Consider the following 25,638-nt stretch of genomic DNA (forward strand, 5'->3'; position numbering starts at 1 on the left):
AGTTCAGTGTCCAAGTACGTTCCATAGTATTGGGAACAGGGGCTGTCTCTGACATGAACTGATTCACCTGCTCTTTGATCACCTCCTTATGAGGAGGGGATCAGCCTTATCAAGACACAGCGTAAGACAATGCAGTCACTCCTGATGAGACCTCATACACTAGGATCAGAAGGAAGGGGAGGAAGACCTCCCCTATCAATGGACTGGGGGAGGGTCATGGGTGGAGAAGGGGAAAGGAGGGTGGGATTGGTAGGGGAGGGGGGAGGGAGATACAACAAAGATACAACAAAGTGAATAAATTGTAATTAATAAAAAATAAAATTAAAAAAAACCCTCAAGTGACAACATATGCTGGAGAGGATGTGGAGAAAGAGGAACCCTCCTCCATTGCTGGTGGGAATGTAAAGTTATATAACCACTTTGGAAATCAATCTGGCGCTTTTTCAAACTAAAGTGATCTATTGAGATCAATTAGAAAACCTTTTCAAAGTACCCATTTCTGTGCTTAAGCCATGTTCCAATATCAGCTAATTTCACAACTGCACCCTACCAAGAAGCTAAGGTTTGGATGGTTGCTATATGTGAACAGTCTAAATGACTGAATAAATCATTATTATTGTAAAAGATGTCTCTCATACTGTCTTCACTTCTAGCCATGCTCATGTAAATGTTTTTGGCAATTACTAATTGTTTATTATCTGGGAAGCTTAGATTACCTATATTTTATAGGAATGTAGTTGCAGTGGGATAAAGAATGAATCACAAGGGGCAGGGTCGGTTAGTTTGTGGAGCTCTAGAAAGAAAGTGTTTTGGCCAATCCAGTGGCTGTTGCAGGCATTCAGCTGCAGTTTCAAGCTGAAACCCTCAATGGACAGACATGACGTGGGGGAATGGCTGCTTTCCAGTTCCATTCAGAAACAAGTGACAGTCCAGAGTTTTCCACCTGTGGAATGTGATTGCCAACCCTTGGGTAAAGGCAGTTTTTGGGTCACATTTAAATATTATAAAATGAATTAGCGACCCCCTATTGTGTGACATTTAGGAGGTTTCCAGTTTTTCTTTTGAAAGCAGTATGTTAATAAGCAGTTTGGTAAATATATATTCCACTGTTCTCATTTTTATGTGAAATATTTGTTTTACATTACATAATGAAATGCATTATGCATTGTAAATATAATGTTTTAATTTGATAATAAAGATACTTTCTATTATTTTTCTACACCTTAATTTACTAGATTTCTGAAATTAATTCTTTCATCAACTTCATATTCAGCAGATTACCTAGAAGTTTGTCAGGTGCTCTCTAAACAAAGGATGAAAACAGTTGCTCTCTGTTTCTGATTGTGAGAAATGGTTTTAATGATTCTGGAGTGTGTAAGAGGGGTTTTTATTTTATGACATCAGCAAAAGCATTTGTTAAAATGAAGTGTATATTTTACTAATGTGGGCTGATGGTTCTGGCATCTAACATTCTAGAAGTCAGTGTCAGTCAGTCTGAACTGTCATATCAGTGTGAACTTCTTGAGGTATTTTTATGTCTCCTCACACTTCCTTTGTAATTGGTAGAGATCTGATAAAGCCACAGCTGGGCAAAGCCTCCTGCTGTGTCCCTGTGTCAGGGGCTGGAACTGCACACCCAGCTGCAGTTTGGGGCCAGGCTCAGGCTTGCTGGAAGCACTGTGCCTCAGCAGCACAGAGGTAGGTGCCTGAGTCCTCCAGCTGGGCGTCCCTGAGGTGCAGGGCGCTGTAGCTCTCCTTAAAATGAAATGTTGACTTTAACCTCCCATTCTCCTTTGTTCCTGCAGCCACATAAAGCAGACTGATGAGGCTGCCCTGGGGATTCTGTCTGAACCACTGCACACTCTTCATGGTGGTGGAAAAGTTGCATCTCAGTGCAGAACTGGTTCCCTCCTGAAGACTCAGGACTGAGGGACTCTGCTCCACTCCAGCTCCTCTCACCCCTGCTTGGAAACAGATAAGCAAACCAGAATCAGAGAGAGGTTTCACCCACACCTGTCAGATATCCCAGGTGACTTCCAGGAGGATGAATGCACAGGAGCTGTGTGTTGGCTTTCTCCCACTCCACCATTTCTGGAGAATCCCTAAAGCAACTTAGCTGAGCTCAACTCACAGCAAATCTGCACCCACAGAATCCCCAGCAGAGCTCCCAGGTTCCTCTCCATGCCCCTGTCTAGTTGCTGGGATTCTTCTCTCCAGCTCTGAAGGGTGTCAAATGTTGTGCACAGACACATTGTGCTTACAGACAACAGGTTCTCAGAATCACTGAGCTTCCTCCTTCATCTGAACAGGAAACCCCACCCAGCTCAATGTCAGTATGCAGCACTGTACTTGCTTTAGGACTAAAGGACTATGATGCAGAGCCCAGAACTCTGTGTTTCCAATGTAACATCGTAAGGGAGTGTGGGGAAAATGTGAGAGGATGGGGAGGCATGAATGCAGAGAGCTGGTGGGAAAATACATATCTACTAGTGAGTATATATATACATGTGTGTATGCGTGTGTGTGTGTGTGTGTGTGTGTGTGTGTGTCTGTGTCTGTGTGTGTGTGTGTGTGTGTGTGTGTGTGATATAAACGGTATGGGAATAGTTTCTATTTCATTGAATTTGGGGAATTTTAGATATAAAACTATTTTTTTTTTTTAATAAAAAGAGTGGAGATGTTTTCTCTTGTGTGTCGATTGTCATAATGCCCCGTGAGGTCATATTTTGTTTTTATCTATTGAGAGAATTGTTCTTAAAATATATTTATAGACACATGAGATAGGTGAACAGGTTCTAGATATCTGTGGTTATACATAAAATGGTTGAGGACTAAGGCTCCAGGTGAACTCCACATCCATCAGCCCTACAACTTGCTCAGTGACTGTATTGCCTGCTCTCATCTCAACTCCTCCAACCTTCAACTATCTTGAGGAAAAGTAATTTCCAGAGATTTCCCCCACCACTGATTTACATTCTGTCTCCCAGTCCTTCCCCCAAACCCCACCCTCTCTCCCCATACCTGATCCCCACCCCTGTTAACCTCCTCCCCTCTTCTTCCACCAAGTACCCTTCCTCCATCACGTCAGATGTTAATTGTATTTTCCCTTATGAGTGAGATTAAAGCAGCTTTCCTTGGCTTCTTTGGGTCAGGGGATTGTAGTATGGTTATGTTGTACTCTATGACTAATAACCATTCATATGTGACTAAATACCATGTGTGTCTTTCTGGATCTGGGTTATCTCACTCTGTATGATCTTTTCTGGTTTTATCCATTTACCTGTCCCAAGGAGTCTGCTTGAGTGACTCTAGCTGAGACTCCGAGCAGTGGGAGTTAAGGAGCCTGAAGTTGCCACCTCCTGTAGCTAGCTGGAAATTCCAGTGGAGGGAGGGGGACAACAGCCCACCCATAAAACCTTTGACCTAAAATTTGTCTTGCCTACAAGAAGTGTAGGGATAAAGATGGAGCAGAGATTGAAGGAATGGCAAAGCAATGACTAGCCCAACTGGGGACCTACCCCATGGAAGAGAGCCAATCCCTGACACTATTAAAGATACTCTGCTATGCATGCAGACAAGACCCTAGCATAACTATCTTCTCAGATGCTTCATCTAGCAGCTGATTGAAACTTATACAGAGACTCACAGCCAAACAAAGAATAGACCAAGCTCAGGGAGTTTTGTGGAAGAGTGGGAGGAAGAATAGAGGGAGCTTGGAGGGGTCAAGGACACCACAAGAAGAACTACAGTGGGCCATGTGGGCTCACAGAGGCTGAACCAACAACCAAAGAGCATGCATGGGCCAGACCTAGACCCCCTACACATATGTAGCCTATGTGCAACTTGGTCAACATGTGTGTCCCCGAACAATGGGAGGATGGACTGTCTATGAATTTGTAGCCTTCCATTGAATCTTTTTTGCCCTAGCTGGGCTGCCTTGTCTGGCCTCAGTGGGAGAGGATACTTAAGAGTCCTGCTTACAAAGCCAGGGTGTGTTGGTACCACTTAGGGGCCTCACCTCTGAGAAGAAGGGGGAGATTGGGAGAGGGTATGAAGGTGGGGCTGGGAGGAGAGAAGGGTAGGAGCTGGAATCAGGCTGTAAAGAGTTTATATAAATAAATGGGGGCAGGAAGAAAGAAAAGTAATTTTCGGAAATCCTGCAGTGCCCCCTAGTGGACTGATACCACCAACAGTGACTTCAAGCTATCTCCACAAGCCTCAGTAAACCAGCCCTACTCATTCCATCACCTCCTGGTGAAGGAAGTGCAGATGGTCAGAAGACAAGACTAGCTACATAGACCTCTCAAAAGAAGAAATAAAAATGCCTAAGAACTATCTCAAAACTTTTCCTTGTCCTTATCAATTAGGAAAATGTAAATTAAAACAACTTTGAGATTTCATCTTACCCTAGTCAAAACATATAAAATCACTAAAACACCTGACAACAAATACTGAGAACATTGTGTTTCAGGAAAGGAACCTGTATTCGTTCTCTGGGGAATGCAAATCGGTGTGTCTACTCTGGAAATCAGTGTGGAGAATCTTCAAAACACTAAAGATAAATCTACCACACAAACCATCAGTGACACTTCTTGGTATATGTTCAAAGAATTCTATATCCTACTCCACAGATACTTGCTTAGTTATCTTCATCGCTGTTCTACTCAAAGTAACTAGGAAATGAAAACAACTTAAATCTCCTTCACTCGATGAACGGATAATAAAATTGTGGCAATTTATTTCTAATATCAGAGATCAGACCTCTACTCTTGCCTGATGCGTCTAAAACAAAAAGGGGGAACTGTAGAGAGCTGCGGAATGCTATGCCTTAAAGATGGAGCTGGTTTCCGCCTTCCACCTTCCCGATGGTGAGTGCTCTCTGTCAGGAACAACTCCACATTTGGCTAAGGCCGAGGATCTGGCTTGCTTCCATGTATGTGGACCTATCTGCATTGCCCCCGTGGCACGCCTGGGTTGGCTACCCAGAGGCTATTTAAGCTGTGGGCTGGCTTTCCCCGGGGTCCGAGGATTGTTCAATGTTCCTGAATAAACTGCATTGAAAAAAAAAATTGTGGCACGTATACATTATGGAATATTCTTCAATATAGAGAAAAATTGCACCATAAACTTTGAAGGTAGAAAGATGGGACTAGAAAGATGATTTTTGATAAGTTGATTGAGACATGCCTGGAAAAACAAATGCCACATATCTGCCACTGAGCTCCTAACTCCTGTGGAAAACATACAGGCTCCTAACTGAAGCTATTCAGATATAAATATGTAATTGGTTTAACCACAGAAGCCAAAAAGATACAAATGGGAACATGTTGTTGAGGAGAATCACTTAAGAGGAGAATAGAAGGTAAGCATAATTTAATGGAAGAAATAGGAAAAACAAAGGGAGAGTAGTGGTTGGCAGGGGAAGGGAGGTCAGTATAGAGGAAGACAGATGGAGGAATGTGAAAACACAGTGACTATGTCAAAAACAAAGTCATAAGAAAGCATATTAGTATCTATTTACCTAAAACACATGAAATGTATATATGTATATAAAAGCAAGTATAGTTTAAATTAAATGTTTTCATCTGTTCTGAAAATACTCTGACAAAGAACCATAACACATAAAACAGACAAACAAACAAACAAACAAACAAAACAAAACAAAATGAAAAACTGTCAATACCAGTAATGAGAATTCCTCATTCAAGTTAATGGTTGGGAATTTTCAAGAAAGTCCTAAATATTATAGACTACTTTTTTTAAATTTTTTTTTCAATGCAGTTTATTCAGGAACCTTGAACAATCATCTGACCCTGGGGAAAGCTAGCCCACAGCTTAAATAGCCTCTGGATAGCCAACCCCAGCATGCCACGTGGGTATTATAGACTATTAATCTTGTCTTTGGCAAGAAAGTTCTAAAATATTATAGATTGTCACCCTTGACTTTGGGTACATCCCAGAGTATGTCAGTGAGTCCCTATTGGTGATGATATCACACATTTTGAACACAGGACCCAAAGGATCCTTGCTTTGAACTGAAGTCCTCCTTCCTGATGACTAAATTTCATGGTAGCAGAGGGTGACATGCAGTTTCCAAGGGAGAGAAGCAATGAATTATTCTACATAGCTATCTACAAGCTTTCTATAAGCTATAATGACCAATATGGTATGGAAACCTAAGGATGAATTAGTAACACTCATATATTGGTAGCAACCAACAACTCTCTAAATGGATTTGATAAGTAACTCAACAAGAGGAAAATCATGCCTGGAACTGAAAACCTAGCCAACTCTGCAGGGCTTGAGAGTCTATAGATGTTGGAGAAGAACCGACAACTGTCACCTTCCTGAACCATCAAATCCCTAATTGCATCATAAACATCTCCTGTTTTAGACACAGGTAGGTGTAGAACTCACCCCTCACCAAACAGCTACAATGAATCAAATACAGAGAACAAGTGACCATGTGGTGTTCTCTCTCAGCTTGTCTATCTGCAACACAGCTCCTACAACTAACATGCAGGAAACATTCAGAAGAAGGGACAAAAGAATGGCCAGAAACAGAGAAATATGAAGTTTTCTGTGCAATTCCATCTCTTAGACATGTCATGGAAACTATAACCATGAAGTCTCAATACCATGGTTGCCTAAAGATGATGTGAACAACATGGCACTAATGGACATGCTAATATGGAAAAAGGAAATCTCGCAGATCCTCTCTTTAGACAAAGAACCACAGTCATCTAAGAAATGCTGAGAACAGAAGAAATATGCTTACCCAAGGAAAAATCTCTAAGTTTGTTCTTGAATACCATGTGGTCAGTCCTTAAATTATACCCATTCATATAAGTTATGTCATATATTTTGACCAGGTTGCATTAGTTGGGATCTGTAAGCAGGCATCTCTATGGCCAGCCCCAAGGAACCTGACAAACTGGTTATCTGGCATCTGTGAGGCCACCTAGAAGACCACTCGCTGCTCACCTGGAACCAACTGAGCAAGCTCTGGGTCAACTTATAATTAACCATGAGCTCTTCCTGTCTCTTTCTTTCTCTCCTGCCTCATCCAGAGATGCTTTCTGTGACCCCTTTTCCTTCCCCTAATACACCTCCCACTTGGAACCAATTCTGTGGTGTGGTTTGTGAACCTGCTGTGTAACTCTCATCCAGCACGAATTCAAACATTGATGTGTTGGCTGGGAATAGGTTCACTCCAGCAGGCACACAGCTTGGGGAGTGCTGGCACCCCACCGGGGCTGCTGGAGACCTAATTTGTTCCAAATCCGCCCGTGACCCCCACATTCCTGCAACCAGATTGCTACCAAGGCATCCAACATCGCTAAATTGGTGAGTTCTTCTGTTGGTCAGCATAAATGTTTCTCTGTGCAAGGGAGGAGTGACCTGACCTGACCGTTGAGAGTCCAGCACCTTCACACTGCCCTTTGAAGCAGGGACCCCCCAATGAAGGTCTTAACTGGCCATGATTGACCCCCTTTGCTGCACCTCCATCTCCATGAGGGCCGCACTTTCCCTTGGGGAAACCTCCCATTCCTACATGGTCTGTTCTCCCCATCTCTCGATCATGGGAAGTCCTAGCACTAGGTGGGCTATCATACACTTGGGCTGTGCCCCCCTGGCATCGGTGCCCAGTTATCTGGCCAAAAGCTGATGAGCTATTGGATCAGGTAGGACCTCTCGTTTGAGTCACACCTTGCCTTTGGGATGCCTCTGGCAGGTCACTGACTTCTCTACCTCCCAATGGGAAACACCCAGACGTCCTTTCCTCCAGCATCCCCACCGGGGTGTCTTCTGGAGGATTCTAAAACCTTACACAGGGATCCTGAGTTAAAGGCTTCTAAACTCATAAGCCTCTGTAATAAGACTTGGCCTACATACTCTTTAGGTAAGGGTTCAAATTGGCTGATTAACGGAACATTAAATCCCAATATTTTATGGGATTTTCTTAATTACTGCCAGCAATCTGGTAAATGGAAGGAGGAACCCTATGTTCAAACTTTCTCTCTTTTCTGCTTTAAACCTCCTCTCTGCTCTTCCTGTCCTCCTAAAGGAGGACAGCTCTAACGTCTCAGCCCCAGGAGTTTTCTACCTTTGACCCTACAGATGAACCTCCATCTTGCTGCTCTCAACCCCCAGCTTCTCTGGAATCCTCACACCCTCTGGTGCCTCCTCCCTCCTCTCCTATTCCAGCCTCTTCCCCTCTAGCTTCTCTGGAATCATCACAACCTCTGGCACCTTCCCCCTCCCCTTCTACCCCCTCCTTTTCTCCTTTGGTTTCTCCAAAATCCTCATTCCCTTTCCCAGCAACAGACTGTCCTAGTCACCTCACTCTGTCACCCACTTTCACCTCACCAACAACTATTAGCCCCCCTGCTACTCATTCTCACTCTATAGCAAAGTCCACTCCCTCTACTCAGCAGAAGCCAGCCTCAGTTCTTCCCTTGAGGGAAGTAGCTGGTATAGACAGCTTAATTAGGGTACACATTCCCTTCTCATTAACTGAATTTTCTCAATTTTCTCAAGTAGAATAGAGATTAGGATTCTATACCTCTAATTCTTATACTTTTATTAAAGAATTTCAATATCTCACTCAATCTTATAGTCTCACCTTTCATGATATATATATATATATATCATGATATCATATATATATATATATATATATGATTCCTACCAATAACCTATTACCTGAGGAACGCAGGTGAGTTTGGGAACAGGCTAGAACACATACAGATGAGGTGCACCAAACAAAAGCTTTACACCCAGTTGGAACTGAGGCGGTACCTGACCAGGATCCACAATGGAATTACAATACTCCAGGAGACATTTTAGCTAGAGATCAGTTCACGACCTGCTTCCTGGCTCGTCTCTACAAGGCTTCCCTTAAACCAGTTCATTATGAAAAGCTCCAGGAGGTCATTCAGGACAGAAAACTCATCTCAATTCCTAGAGCACTTTACAAAGGCCCTTTTACAACACACTAATCTAGACCCTGAAAATACAGAGGGCAGACAACTCTTAATGACCTATTTTTTTCTCCCAAAGTTACCCTGACATCAAGGCTAAGCTTAAATCCTTGGAGAAGGGACCTCTGACTCCACAGGCAGAAGTCTTAGCGCTGGCCTTTAAGGTATACCATGGAAGAGATTAAAAAAAAGCCCGAAAGCAAAAATACCAAATGCTGACCAAGGTTTTCTGACCACCCTCAGCCACTACACAGGCTCCCTTGCCTTCTAAGGCACAAGGTTCCTGTCTCAAATATGGTCAAACAGGGTATTTGGGCCTGGGCTTGTCCTATGCGAGATCCACCATGCTCCTGCCCCAAATGTGGTCAGTAGGATTACTGGGCCAGGGCTTTTCCTAACCCCTGTAAGCCATTGGGGCTGCACCCAAAATGCCACCAAGAGGGACATTGGGGTGTTTACTGCCACCGTTTTTCCCATGATATGGGGGTATCACTCCCAGATCACCCTCCAGTCGATATCCTAGGCCTGGCTATGGATGACTGAAGATGCTTGGGTTCCCTTGACCTGACCACTGCCATCACTAACAGGGAGCCATTGGTAATCATCATGGTATCAGGGTGGGCCAACTCCTTCCTTGTGGACACCGGAGCCACTTACTCAGTCCTAACGGAGTACTGGGGACAAACTTTTCCTTGTAGTTCCTGTGTTGTTGGGGTAGGGGGTCAACCATGCCAGCCTTACCAGACTGCACCACTTAATTGTATTTTAAGGGGCGTTTCCTTGACTCATTCCTTTTTAGTAATGCCAGCCTGCCCAGTTCCCCTAATGGGAAGGGACTTTTTAGCCAAAGTGGGAGCCTCTCTTTCCTTTATTCCACCCATTTGCTTGACCCCAAACTCCCCCGTGTCCTCTCTCCTCCCTTTCCTAGCTACCCTACCTACCAGTTCTGACATGCTGCTTCCTTTACCAGCCTCTCAAGTGGACCCCCAAGTCTGGGATGTCCAAAACCCCTCTGTGGTAAGACACTATTCCCCTGTATTCATTCAGCTACAGGATCCCGGTATATTGCCCAGGCTCAATACCCACTTCTTCTCAAGAGTCTTAGGGGACTTAAGCCTATTATCACTGACCTTCTAAGAAAAAAACTTCTTTGCCTCAGTTCCTCTTCTTTTAACACCCCTATACTTGCAGTTAGAAAGCCCAATGGAGCCTATTGCCTGGTTCAAGACCTCTGGCTTCTCAACTCTGCAGTCGTCCCCCTTCACCCTGTTGTAGCCAATTCCTATACCCTCCACTCCACTATCCCCTCAGGAACTTCCCATTTCTCAGTTCTGGATCTCAAGGATGCATTTTTCTCTATTCCTTTAGACACCCAGTCACTAAATACCTCTGCCTTCACCTGGACTGACCCTGACACCCTTATCTCTACTCAGCTTATCTGGACCGTTCTACCCTGGGGATTCTGGGACAGCCCACATCTTTTTGGCGAAGCTCTAGCTTCTGATCTACTCTCCTATCTCTCCCTAAATATAAACTTATACAGTATGTAGATGACCTTCTCTTCTGCAGTCCATCCCTACAAGTTAGCCAAACTAACACTTCTGCTCTTCTAAATTTCCTATCTAGAAGGTGCTATTGGGTCTCACCCTCCAAGGTCCAATTACTCATCTCTGAGTTCACTTACCTGGGACTAACAATAACCCAACCCACAAGGGCATCTCCCTAGACAGAAAAGACCTAATACGGTCTCTGGCAGATCCCTCTAATAAAGAAAAAATTTTACCGTTTCTGGGAATGGCTGGTTTCTTACAGTCCTGGGTCCCCTCTTTTTCCCTTCTCATTCACCCCTTATATGAGGCAGCCTTAGGCCCTTTGCATGAACCCCTTCTTGAGCCCATTACTAAGCCCTTTCAGAAGCTCCAACAGGCTCTTCTTGAAGCTCCAGCCCTTCATCTTCCAGACGAACCCATCCCTTCTCCCTCTATGTAACAGAAAAAGAGGGATATGCCCTTGGAGCTCTGGGTCACCAATTGGGACCCTCCTTTGCACCTGTAGCATACCTATCAAAAAAATTTGACCTGACAATCCAGGGATGGTCTCCCTGCATTCGTGCCCTAGAGGCTGTGGAATTCCTTATTCCAGAGTCAAAAAACAAAACAAAACAAAAGAAACCAAACAAAACAAAACAAAACAAAACAAAACAAAAAAACTAACTTTGAGTCACTGTCTTCTCTTCTCACAATCTGTCTCACCTTTTAACATATATAAAGGCTTACAAACTTTACCTCCTTCCAGAGTCCTTTCCCTTCAGGTGGTGCTAATAGAAGACTCTACCCTCACTTTTCAACCAAGCCCACCTCTTAATATTTCAAGCCTTCTTCCTCGACCTAACTCTGACTATTCCCCATCTCACTCTTGTACTAAAACTTTAGAGGAACTGTTGCCCCACCCCTCACACATACAGGAGGGCACATTACCTCAGGCTGTCTACACCTGGAATACAGATGGCAGCTCCTTTGTACATCTCCTTCTTCATATTCTGACCTCGGCCTACAAGTTCCTTAATGTGACTCAACTGGGCCATTTTAAAGCTTGCTGGCTGTGTGTACCACAAGGGACCAACTCAGAAGTACCACTGACAGCTTCTGCAGTGACTCTGTCAAGTAATCTCACGTCACCATTTACTAACCTCCCTGACTCTGATGTTGCTAAAACCCCCTACATTTTTCATATCACCCTCTTTGGCATGGCAAGCTGTTTCAAGGCATCTGGGACACACTCTGTAGGAATGCTAAGTTCCTTAGAATGTAATGAAACTATAATCCTTGATACATCATCTTAACCCCAATGTCCTACTGCTAATAGTATCTCGATTCTTTGTGGCACTCAGGTCTACCATCATCTGCCTGCTCGTTGGTCAGGAGTTTGCACTCTGGAACTCCTTTTTCCTGAGCTGGGGATGATAAACTAAAAGGAGCCCCTACCAATGCCTGTCATGGACTCAATAGCTGCCCAGCAGGATAAGAGGGCAATTCAAATCCTGCCCCTGCTGGCTGTTGCAGGAATCACAGCAGCTCTCAGGACCAGGAGAACAAGACTAGCAACTTCCCTAAATTTGTATTATCAGCTTTCTTCCCAGTTCATCCAGGACTTTCAACAAGTGGCTCAGACAATACTAACCCTCCAAGGACAGATTGACTTGCTGGCATCAGTAGTAATTCAAGACCAACATGGACTGGATATCATCACAGCTAAAGAAGGTGGCCTTTGCATCTTCCTCCAGGAAGAATGCTGTCTCTATGTTAACCAGTTGGATATAATAAAAGACAAAATCCAACAGTTCCAGACAGATTTACAAAAATGAAGGAATAGCTTGAGGGCTCTAGCTCTTGGGCCTTTGACAGTCCCATATGGAAATGGATTCTACCCTTTGTCACACCTCTCCTGCTCATCTTTCTGCTTTTGATTTTTGCACACTGCTTAATTAACTTCTTCTGTATATTCTTCCAACAACAAATGCAAAAAAAAAAAATCTCTAACCAAACCATTAATCAGTTACTCCTACAGGATTATCAGGCTCTGCCCACAGAACCAGATGACAATGACCCTGATGGTGGGGACCAGCTGTACCCTGAGAATGACAATGCTCCTAATCAGGAAGAAGTAGTTTGAAGAGCAAAAGTCTTCCCTGTGCCCCCCCCCATCACTACTTCCTAGCTCCTCACATTTTAATAAAACAAAAAGGGAGGAATGTTGGGATCCTTAAGCAGGCATCACTATGGCCAACCCCAAGGGACCTGACAAACTGGTTATCTGGCATCTGTGAGGCAACCTAGAAGACCAACCGCTGCTCACCTGGAACCACCTGCACATGCTCTGGGTCACCTTATAATTGAACTCGAGCTCCTACCCTCTCTTTCTCTCCTGCCTCATCCAGAGATGCTCTCTGCGACCGCTTCCCCTAATAAACCTCCCACATGGAACCAGTCATGTGGTGTGATTTGTGAACACCGTGTAACTCTTATCCTGCATGATTTCTAAAAGCATCTATATATTTATGAATCTATACTTAACAATAATTAAATAAAAAGCAACAAAGGCTATGAGATGGAGGGGGAATGTCTGTGTAGGAGAGGTTGAAGTGAGAAAGGGAAAGGGGAAATGAAGTATTTATATATATATTTTTTAATTCAACCATTAAGTGTTTATTCTAGTTCCAAATAATGATATCATTGATCCAAACTTTTTTTTTTTCAATGCAGTTTATTCAGGAACCTTGAACAATCATCTGACCCTGAGGAAAGCCAGCCCACAGCTTAAATAGCCTCTGGGTAGCCGACCCCAGCATGCCACGTGGGCAATGCAGATAGGTCCACATACATGGAAGCAAGCCAGATCCTCAGCCTTAGCCAAATGTGGAGTTGTTTGTGACAGAGAGCACTCACCATCAGGAAGGTGGAAGTCGGAAACCAGCTCCATCTTTAAGGCACGGCATTACGCAACTCTCTACAGTTCCCCCTTTTTGTTTTAGACGCATCAGGCAAGAGTAGAGGTCTGATCTCTGGTATTAGAAATAAATTGGGACTTTGTACCGATGTTCATTTAGGTGTCATCCACCCAAAGAGCATCAGACCCGTCTGATACCTTTTTCTCAGAGGTGGGACCTGGGGCATCAACCAGCATGCAATCAGACTTGCTCTTCTCTGGGTCGAAAGCGGCTGACCCTGAGTGCAGTGCTTAGCCTCACATCCTGAGCATAACATTTTAGCTCCCATGCTTGGGGAGACTGTCCTGCTTCAATGGCTGTAAAGGCCTGAATGGTCATGGCTGCATTATGCTGTTGTGAGACTCTAATCTTGCATATATACCACAGGCAAACCAAGGAGACCAACACCAGAAAGCCTGCTAACACTCTCATGCCCGCCCATTCCTTCAGATGATTCATGGCTGCAGCAATCCGTGATGATAATCCTGTGGCTAGTCCTGTGTCTACTCTGGTAGAATTTACTGTGACAATGGCCACTCTCAGCTGCTCCATCGTAGTATCGAATTCTCCAGTCCAATTACCTAAAATATAGCGTTGCTCTGATGTCCTTTGTGCGGCCATTTTCAGGAGAGACTGTTTGACGGGGATTTCCTTGCATTCTGGCTTTTAAAATCTTCCATGGTGTCCCTAAGCCACAGAGGCAGTATCTGTGACACAGATATCCACTGTGTCTGGGATCAGCATCTTCCACTGACCTCTGTAGTGTGACCAGTTGTAGTTTTCTGTAATGGTCTCCATCTGCTGTGTTTGATGAGTAGCAATAGCTACACTTATCTGGGAAACACGATTGATGTAGTTTCAGGGCCCAGATTCAGTCTCCTGGTCTCTGCACAGAGAGTGTTGTCCTGCTTCTCAAACGCAGTGCTCTCCCGGCGCCGCCATCTTGGCTCCTCCCCGAAGTATTTATATTTTAATTTCAAAGATATTTTTTAAACAGAGCACAAGTGGTACAAGACACTAGTTTTCAATTAAAGGAAGATGCAAATAGACCTATCTACAGTATAATGTCAGAATAGGACTTGTGAACTGCTGGAGCTTGCCAGCAGAGTTGAACAGTTCTTGATTCGACAGTGAGGATTAAAATTAATAAACTATCACACAACACATGGGACCTTTCCAAGAGGCTCTAGTGGAAACTAGACTAGCCCCCTGGCTTTATTTTAGACTGCTTTTAAGCCAGAATAAAAACAGCTCCACACAATGAGTTAAATTCACAAGGAGGTGAAACAAGAGGTATGATTTTGACAAGCTCTCCAACCTACTGTCACAAACAAAAGGAGATGGACTTGGAAATTCTTCCCTGACTTCAGTGAAGGCCTGGTAAAAGCAGCCTTTCCGCTGAGATTTAAATATCAAAGCAGCTGTTAGAACCGTGACTCCCAACAGGTCTCCCTTTTTTATTTTTTTTAAAAAAATGACCATAACGTAAGAGTTATGGAGCAGATGATTGTGCCTCTCTTAGGCTGTTTCTCTCATAAGATATATTCTTATCTGTCATTAGTACATGAATTCTATCATTCATACTTTGTCATGGATTGAATATATCCCAGAGAATCATTATCAGTCATTGACTACCAACGTCTGCTAGGGTAGACACTGGATCTGCATAATCTTATGCAGATCAGCTCAGCTTTGACATCCTAAAAGGCCTTCAGGAAGGTTTTAATTGTCACCAATAAGAATGCATCTCCTATCACAAGCCAAGTCCAAAATAACACCCCATAAATGTGTCGTAGCAAATGACTCCTTGTGTAAATACCAAGTCTGAGAAACATTCACAGGAACCATAGTAAAAGGCTGTTGAACAATTAGAACCATTTGAAAGCTTACAAATACATTTGTTAGTTTACATTGATGGCAGGAAACATTAGAGTTTGAATCTTGTTAACGTTTCCAAACAACAAAGCAAAAGGAGAGTTTACACAGGCAGTTACAGGGCCTCCCAAGAGTTTTTGAAGCAAGCTTGTTTTGGTCTGCTGAAAACCAGAATCAGACCAAAGTTTCATAGTCAGCTATTTTTCATTCTTCTTGATTTTGTTGAGAATTGTCCTCATGAACAGAACAATCAAGTCCAGTCCAATGTATAAGAGGTTTCTCTGCATGATGTCTTCTCCCAGGAGCAGAATGAAACAAAGGCAGGTCAGGAGTTTAAATCCAATGTAGCTTATTGTTCTCAGTCAGGACAGAATTTAAGATTGTCTGCAGCAGGAACACCCTCCTTCTGGGGAACAATTCCTGTAAATTGCACCAGCCTTTCTGGGATCTACCTGACTTCTTCTGTGTCCTGTGGAAAAAGCACAAACATAACCACTTCCCTATATTAATACAGGGTCGGGGTCCTGCCATATTTCAATAATTGGATCTTTCCATTTTACTTGGGCATAATAATCTTTGGTATTAGGATGCCACAATCGATCAGCCGCAGAATGGCCTTGTATATCCAAGTTCAAAAATTTAAAATAAAGACAACATGATTAAGATTTGGGGATATGACTCCCCCTTTTTTAGTTTTTGCAATTGATTTTTAATAGAACCATGGGTAGGCTCCATAATTTTTTAGCCTTAAGGATTATATGGTATACCTGTTTTATGATTTTTAAAATTTTTGAAAAGCTTGGCTTTTCAATATGTAGTACCATTATTTGTCTTTATAATGGAAGAAATACCAATTATAGCAAAATATTTTAGGTTTTTAAATTTTGGGATAAGAGTAATGTTTATTTGTTGTTTAGAATGGTTTTATATCTTTAAAACAGATAAAATACATTGTTATTTGTTGAATTTAATTTTGTTATGACCATTGAAGCTTTGTAGCAGAATTAACTATTAGCTTTCTTACTGGAAAAACTGAGAAGCTGCCACTTTAATAGTTTTTCCTTGTAGGGTCGCAGTCATAGCTACTCCTTGAGTATAAGTCGACCCAATGTTAGAACATAACCTAATATAATCAGAAATATCACCTTTCTTCCTAAAGGGTCCCAAAGCTGCTTGGCAGGCACTGTTAGCATTCCCATAAGCCAATTGTTTTACTAATAATAATCCACACATTTCATCTCTTATAAGTCTGTTTGCTGCTTGCATTAATCTTGCACAAAATCTTGAAATAACTCATCAGGTCTCTGACAGATTTTAGACAAATCCTCCACTTGTCTACCTGCTTGTGGAAGTTTATTCCAGGCCCTTTGAGCAGCAGCATTTACCTGAGCATAAACGGCCACATCAAAGTCTAACTGTTGTCCTATTTCCCTGTAGATTCCTTCTCCAGCAAGCATGTCATAAGTTATAGGAATTCCCTGAGCTCGATTAAGTTCAACTGTAACTTGACAATGCTCTCAAATTCTGACTTCTGAAATAAATGATCTCCTCCTGATAAGCATGCCCTTGTTAATTGTTTCCAGTCCCCTGGGCAGAGGGCCTCAATAGACAAGGACTCCAATAGAGCTTGAGTAAATGTTGCTGTAGGACCATATTGAGAGCATGCAGCTTTCAATTCTTTTAATTGTTTAAAAGGTATAGGAGCATGGACTCTCGCCATATTACCTTGTCCATCAGGCTGCTCTAGAACTGGAAAACCATAAAACTCAGTTCTGTCTTCTCCATTCTGCCTAGCTTCCTGTAAAAAAGCTTGTAAGGCAGATACAGTTGCCCATACAGTGGACAAAGGAAAAGGTCTCCTTGTCTTTTGAGCCACTGCTACTCTAGCAGTCCCAGGAGGAGGGTCCAAACCTGCAACCAATGATAGAGTTGGAGTAGGAGGTTGAGCCTAATTTTCCTTAGTAGTCAATTCTCCAATTTGTCTATTTATTTCCTCCAAGTCCCATTCCAACCTTTTAATTTCTTTTTGCCCAGGCTTATGCTTTTTAACATGCATAGCCTGAATCGGAGGATATCTCTCAGAATAATACTGATCTGGTTCTTCCTCCAACTCTACAACCTCATCAGGATCTAAGTCATCCTCAAAGTCCTCTTCTGACAAGAAATTACTGTCATCAGGAGGGAAATACAACTCCTCTGGAGGAGCTGATGGTCTAACAACATTTTGTCTTGAAGCCTATCATCTTTCTAATCTCCTTCTGTCTGAGCCTGAAAGTTTAACTTTCTCAGCTTCCTGCTGCATTTACAGGCTACCTTTAATTAAATTCCATACCAAAAAAAACAGTAGGCTACTGACTTGTCCCATTTATATTCTTGGATTTACTCACCATATGCCCTTTTTACTTAATGATTCAAGCTAGCCAAAACCCGCATTGTCCTTCACTGGGCACCAACAACTGGGCGCCAATCTGCCAGAGCCTGCCAGCAGAGTCGAATGGTTCTTGAGTTGGGAGTGAGAATTAAAATTAATAAACTATCACACAACACATGGGACCTTTCCAAGCAGCTCTGGTGGAAACTAGATTAGCCTCCTAGTCCTCTGAAACGTAAAGCCCTCCTACCTACACATCTGACCCCAACCAATCAAGTCTCATCAGGACTGCCTGTATCCTCTTCTTCTGTGGCCTGGCAAAGCTGCCCCACCAAGGGGAAGTGATCCAGTAGCGGGCGAGCAATAGAGTCCATGTCAGCAACTGCTCCTTCTCCCCATTCTAGGGACCTACTTGGAGACTGAGCTGCCTATTGGATCCATCTGAGAAGGGGCCTAGGTCTTCTACATGCTCTGTGGTTGCTGCATCAGTCTCTGCAGTAGACCTGTAGCCCCAAATTTGTTGGCTCTGGGGGTCTTTTTGGGGAGCTTCTGTTCCCTCCAGGTCTTTCTTATCCGTACTCTTCCATAAGACTCTGGGTGTTCTGCCCAAAGTTTGGCTTTGAGTTTCAGCATCTGCTTGGAACCTCTGGTGGGTGGAGTCTTTCAGAGGCATTTGTATTAGGCTCCAGTGCTGTTCTCTCTCTTCAATGGCTTCCTGTGTCTATTCTATTTGCTTTTCTTAATGAGAATGAGGATTAAGCATCCTCCTTAGGGTCCTCCTTGTTACTTAGCTTCTTTAGGTCTGTGGATTATAGAATGGTTATCCTGTATTATATGGCTAATATCTGCTCATAAATGAGTATATACCATGTGTGTCTTTCTAGGTCTGGGTTAGCTCACTCAGGGTGATCTTTTCTAGGCATCCATTTGCCTGCAAATTTCATGATTTCCTTGTTTTTAATAGCTGAGAAGTAATCCATTGTGTAAATAAGCCACATTTCTTTATCAAATCTTCAGTTGAGGGGCCTCTTTCACTGATGTATCTTTTGAGTATTCTATCATATCTTCTATGCAGGAGATTCTCTCTTCCATCTGTTGTATTCTGTTGGTGATGCTTGCACCTGTAGTTCCTGTTTTTATTCCCTAGGTTTTCCATTTCCAGGATTGTCTCAGACTGTGTTTTCTTTATTGCTTTTATTTCCTTTTTCAGGTCTTTACATTTTCGATCATTTCCTTCTTCTGATTTCTTGTTTTTCCTGTACTGCTTTATTCACTTCCTTCATCTGTTTGATTGTATTTTCTTTTATTTCTTTGAGGGATTTATTTTCATCTTTCAAGAGTTCTATCATTTTAATAGCTTCAGATTTAAGATAGTTATCCTGTGCCTTGAGTGTGTTAGGATATCCAGGGTTTGTTGGAGTATGATAGTGGTTTCTGGTGGTACTGTATTTCCCTGGTTTTGTTGAGTGTATTCTTACACTGTTCTCTAGACATCTGGCTGTCCCTGGTGTTGGCAGACTTGACAGTTCATGGTAGTCCTTGATAGTTTTCACCTTCTGTAGATGCTGATGTTTGATGCCTCTCTGATAGCAGTCTTCAATGGTAGCTGTCCCTAGAACCACAGGCAGTGAAGGTGCCCAGAAACCAGTACTGAGAGGACTCAGGGCTGACCTCCTGTCTGTTGTCAGTCTCCAATTTCTGCTGTCCCTGTCACTGCAGGCTGAGCTGGACCACTGGAGGTTGTACACAGAGGTAAAGGAACAGACCTCAGCTCTTCAGGGAGTCTTCAATAGCAGCCAACCCTGGAACTGCAGGCAGAGCCAGCCTCCTCTTTTATTTTTAATGTTGCTAGAACTGACATAATTATAATAGATTTCTAAGCCTTTGTGGTTCTTGAGAAACCTTATATCAACTCAAAACTTATCAGATTCTTTCCTAAGTGGAAGCGTTTAGTATTATGACCTGTTTGATCAGTATACTTAGCACCAAAATGAGAATTTATAGGAGCATCAGCATGAAAGACTAAGTAGAGAAGGAAAACTTCAGGACAAACCCTGAAGAGTACACCTTTCACCTTCTGTGTAGATGACACATAAAATGACAAATGGAAGTCCAGCTTCTGGTTTTCCCCCACAGAGAATTAGCTACTTAATGTAGGCACTGTCCAAGCAATGTCGGCTCAGGAGATGATTCCCACATATAACAGCACAGTCTGTTTCTTTCTAAAGAATTACCATTGAGCATTAGATAATTTTGAAAATACACAAAGAGCTTCTGAGACAAAGTCAGACACTGCATATTTTACCTGGAAAGGAGTTATGGAAAGGCAGCTGGGACTGAGCAACTCTTCTACCCTTGCTGTTAACTCGAAAGAGATTCTTCAAAGACCACAAAGAGAGACAGTGAGTCTGAGCACCCACTGCCATGGGTGTTTGTGTTCAGCGCCCGCTGCAGCCCAGAAACTGTGCGCTCAGAGCACAAAAGTACACAGCCGAGTCGCTCCAATGCACATGGGCCTTCCTCAGGTGGAAGGAAGAGTCACTCTTGCTAAACTCAGCCTCAAAGCCATTCATGCCATGAACCACGGGGTCTCCTGAGTAGTACCTGAGGAGTAGCAGCAGCCCCTGCCGTGGGTACTGGATATACTAGAACAGGCGAGGTGCCACAGAGGAGGAAAAGTTGCATCTTATCTGCAGAGAGGCGTCTTCAGAGACAGTGACTTGAGCATCAGGCTGAGTCACTGACTGAGCACTGGTGTCTCCTGGAAGGGAATAGTAGGCAGTAATTACAGTGCAGACTTCATTGAGGATAGTCAGAATCGTAGGATGCAGAGACCACAAGACAGCTGTACTCACTCAGGATAAAGTGTACTGCCAGCAATGGGAGGATGGCCAGGCGCATGACTGAGCCTTGTGAAAACTGCAGCTCTGATTTGGAACAGGATTACAAGAAAGTTGCTAAAGAACACAAGAGCTTTCTTACAAGTACTTCCAGGAGACGGGAGGAGTTAGAATCATACTGAAAGAAGCACATCTAAAACAAAGATCAGCAGTCCATGCTGGCTTTCAGTTTACTGTGGTGATTTGTTAGAGACCAGCAAGTGTGAAATCCAACGGCACCATACTGCCTGGTGCTTGGAGTTGTGCAGACTTTCTGTCACTGGTAAGAAATAGCAGAATTCTCCACTTCTCTATGTTGACAGACTCCATCTCCCATAGTTGAGCAACATCAGACACTCACATGAATAAAAATGATCATATTCCTATTTAAGAATACTAGTAATTCAGCTAGGAGGTGGCTCACTGTTTGACAGCACTTAGCACACAACAAGAAGGCCTGAATTCAGATGTCTGGTGCTCACGTAAGGCTGGACATGGCAGCACATGTCTGTAATGCTATTTCTTCTACAGCAGCAGTTCTCAGCAAGTGGGTCATAACTCCTTTATGACCCCTTTTGAGGGTTGAATGACTGAATCACAGGAGTCTTCTAAGGAATATCAGATGTTTACATTACAATTCATAATAGTAGTAAAATTACAGTTATAAAGTATCAGTGAAAATAATTTTATGGTTGACAGTCACCACAACTTGAGGAACTGTATATAAGGTTAGCAGCATTGGGAAGGTTGAGGAGGGTCTAGAGCAGGATGAGAGGTGAAGACAGAATAAACAGCCAGGAAGCTCTGGGAGGCAGATGGTTACAACTGCTGAAGAAGAAACCTGTCTCAAACAAGCTTGAATGTGACCACACTGAAGATGTTTCTCTGACCATCATACATGCACCAGAGCACACGAATACCTTCACTCACACAGATGAACATACACAGGAATTACACACTCTCACACCACACACTCACATACATACAGTGACACACTGAATGTATACAGCACACATACATACACATCACACAATGTATTATATGTTGTATATACACATTACACACACACACATCCTACACACAAAAATCAGACACAAACACAACATACCTCAAACACACAGATACACCACATTGGGACACACACATATACAATATAGGAGACCAGAGTTGAAAAATTGGACTTTTAAAGAGACATTGAATATTTAAGTAAACTTAAAAGTGTAAAGTTATGCCAAATTTTATATTCTAGAATTCATATTACATATCAGGGACAATTAAGAAATGGAAGGTTAGGAATTTAGTACTGATGGTTTGTGAATCAAGAAGTAAAAGGATCAACTTTTAATAAAGCTTAAATCATGCATTCAACAACCCATGCTCTCCAATAGACAGATCATTGAGACCAAAACTAAATGGAGAAACAAAGAAACTAACAGATATCATGAATCAAATGGACTTAACAGATAGCCACAGAATATTTCATTCAAACACAAAAGAATATACCTTCTTCGCAGCACCTCACGGAACCTTCTCCAAAACTGACCATATACTTGATCACAAAGCGAGCCTTAATAGACATAAGAAGATTGAAATAACCCCTTACATCTTCTCAGAGCACCATGGATTAAAACTGGAACTCAGCAACAACAGAAACACCGGAAAGCCTAAAAATTCATGAAAACTGAATAACTCCCTACTCAATGACCCCGGAGTCAGGAAATAAATAGTGAAAGATATTAAAGACTTTCTAGTATTCAATAAAAATGAACATACAACATGCCTACACTACGGGGCACAATGAAAGCAGTGCTAAGAGGAAAGTTCATAACACTAAGCCGCTTCATAAATTGGAGAGATCACACACTAGTAGCTTAGAAGAACACCTAAAGCTCTAGAAGAGAAGGAAGCAGACACACAAAAGAGGAGCAGATGACAGGAAGAGAGGAAAAAAAAATTATTTTAGCTTATAGTTTCAGATCACAGTCTATCACTGAGGGAGGTCAGTGCAGAAACTTGAATGAACCTTACTTCCTGGTCTATACAGCATGACCTCTGGCCCAGCAACACATTTTGCAGCCAAAGAGATGCAGTAGGGGAACAGGAGAATGGTGCTTACTATCTGGCTTGCAGGTCAGATTATATTGATCTCCTTCTTATACAGTTTAGGACCACCTGCCTAAGGATGGCCTGGCCCATAGTGAGCTGGACCTCACGGCAGTAGTTAACAGCCAAGACAATCCCCAAAGAAAAACCTATGAGCATCCCCCTCCCCCACAGGCCAAAAATCCACAAGAGCTCAAAATACAAAGAATAAGTGTCTCTACAGTGCAAAATCCAACTGAAATATCTACAATGCAACCCCAACACCTAAGACTCAAGGAAGACACATAGGAGGTGGCAGAAAGATTGTGAGAGCCAGAGGACTAGAATCTCTGCTGCTATACCCATTCCCCTAGAAATGACAAGGAAATGCAATCAGGCATCTCAAAAATATGGTTGCTTGAGCAAAACTAACATCATGATAACATCAGTTGGCACAGCAACATGGGTAAGGGAGAGTCCACATGCTTCAGCTCCTACATGAAGATGTTCAGGTCATAAATGCTGAGACAGAGGTAAGATCAGCTTCCTCCAGGGACAAGGTTCCACACAGATTTTCCAAACCCACCTTCTCAGTCCTGAACACATATCCAAATGGACAGAATAAAATGGAATCGCTAGGTTGCATGGCTACAAATACATACATACATACATACATACATACATACATACATATACACATATAGATGGAGAGAGAATGTAGAGTGAAAATCCTTAGAGAAAGAGAAGATTGGCAGAAGTGGAGTTAGAACAAGGTATGGTGATGAGTTAAGATTTTCTTAGTAACTTCAATCTCTTCCCCTGTGAGAATTCTACTGAACAGATCATTTAAAGGGATGCAGGCAAGCACAGGATGGCAGGCTCTAAATAGCAGCACAGAAAACCTGCTGTGAGAGGCTTGTTGTGGCACTGGGTAAGGTATTCACTTACACACACACACACATGCAACACACATACACACTGTTTCCCTTTCTGCAAATAATGTTTTACACTTTTGGTGTGGTTTACTAAGCACTAGAAGCCATCATTTTGTCTAGTGAACTTTATAGCAGATATTTCCAATAATCAACAGCAGTTATGAGCAAAATGAAGCTCAAATATTACACAGCAGTCTGCCCAAATTCCCCGCAGCTAATAAGTGGTAGATCTGGAGCTTCATGTCAAGTCCTAGTCCTCAGGAGGGAATATTCAAGAACTGTGGCATGTCCATTTTGTACTAAGCAAGAAAGCACATGGAATTTACCCGGCACCTTCCCTCACACAGTGGGTCCAATTCTCCTGTACTCCATAAAGACCAGCTGCACACTCTGAGGTTGCAGTGTCTCCCACACGACAAAGTTCATGGAGTCTTCTGAGGTATACTGACAGTGTGGTCCTAATGACAGCTCTCATGGCTTCTCACAGGCATCCGTGGTCTGTCACATGTCTTACTGCCAATGGGAACACTGTGTGTTATGATGGGAGGGTGGAAGGCAGAGAGAGGACAGCCAGAGCTCACTGTGCCATGTTCCCTACAGCAGCTTCTTCCCATCAGTGCCTTGTTTCTACATCTCATGACATTTCTGCAGTTCTAAAAGGGCAGAATATAGAGCCAAGTTTCACTTAGAAAAAAAAAAAATTCCACCTTGCCAACAAGGCTGAGGATGGTATCTTAGGCAGTCTTCTGTTCTCCAGCCCAGAACACCCCTGAATCATATTTGACATTCTTTCAGGAACCACTGTCACATCTGACATCTGTAGATCAAACACCACAGTGATCTTCCTGAATGCTCCCTGCCACGATTATCATCACAAAGTTCTAATTTCAGATCAGTAAGGATAATTCCTGCTACCACCAAGCCTTCTAGACATTCTACTCATGAGCACTAGAGGGCAGCAAAGAGCACAGCTCAAATTTCAAAGTACTTCAAGAGACTGAAATAGAGATGAGCTAGAGATTCAGTCAAAACTTTTGTTTTAATTTTATTTTCTTTTCCTTTTTATATTTTCAGTGTCAAAATGCAAATATTTCATGTTTTCCTTCATATGAGGTCCCAGATTTTAATGCTTATACATATATAGCTAAGTGGAGGAATGTCATTCTCCATGGAAATATAAAAAGGTAATTAGTAAGGGAATAAAAGATCTTAAGGAAAGGCAGAAAAAAGAAAATAAAAAGGGAAAGAAGCAGAAAACACTAAGAGTAATAAAATACAGGTGATACAAAACTAGAAAGGGCTCAATGGGGGAGTCAGGGAGCCAGAAGAAAGGACACAGAGAAGGGGGTGCAGAAGTAACGCTGATGGTCATCTAGGGTTTTCAGAGTCCATTCCCTGGACAGACATAGGACTGGATGTCAGGGACAGACAGATGCACCTCAGCGGAGGAGGAAGTAAAGCTTCATCCCTTGGGAATAGGAGATACCAGAAGACTGAGAGTTCAGTAAACTGGTTCTGAGCTGAGTCTTTTGTAGCCCTCTTGGTCCTCTTTCCTATGTTCATCTGTTTAGACACCCACATCCTTACCTTCCAGCCACTTCTCTACAAGTGTCTTCTAGGACCTAGAAGCCTCCACCTCAGGGTCTGCTTATGCTTTCCCATCCACCCCATCCCTCCTTTAACTCTTTCAGAAGTTCATTTGCATTCTGTTTTTTTTTAATTTAATTTCATTTTATTAATTACACTTTATTCACTTTGTATCTCCCCAAACATCCTTCCTCCTCCACTCCAGGTCCCACTCTCCCTCCCCCTTCTTCACGAATGCCCCTCCCCAAGTCCACTGATAGGGGAGGTTCTCCTCTCCTTCCTTCTGGTCTTAGTCTATCAGATCACATCAGGAGTGGCGGCATTGTCTTCCTCTGTGGCCTGGTAAGGATCTCCCCCCTCAGGAGGAGGTGATCAAAGAGCAGGCCAATCAGATTATGTCAGAGGCAGACCCTCTTCCCATTACTATGGAACCCACTTG

At 42.8% G+C, this 25,638-nt stretch overlaps 1 gene segment (V, D, J or C); it reads right to left on the bottom strand.

Annotated features, from left to right (window-relative positions):
* Nucleotides 1-1,659: 1,659 nt before the first annotated feature.
* On the bottom strand, nt 1,660-2,183 carry LOC110542183 (T cell receptor alpha variable 22-like). The segment is given in 2 exon segments: nt 1,660-1,961; nt 2,132-2,183. Coding segments are annotated over 2 exon segments (354 nt in total).
* Nucleotides 2,184-25,638: the final 23,455 nt, after the last annotated feature.

Source organism: Meriones unguiculatus, chromosome 9 (genome assembly GCF_030254825.1).
Source record: "Meriones unguiculatus strain TT.TT164.6M chromosome 9, Bangor_MerUng_6.1, whole genome shotgun sequence".
NCBI lineage: Eukaryota > Metazoa > Chordata > Mammalia > Rodentia > Muridae > Meriones > Meriones unguiculatus.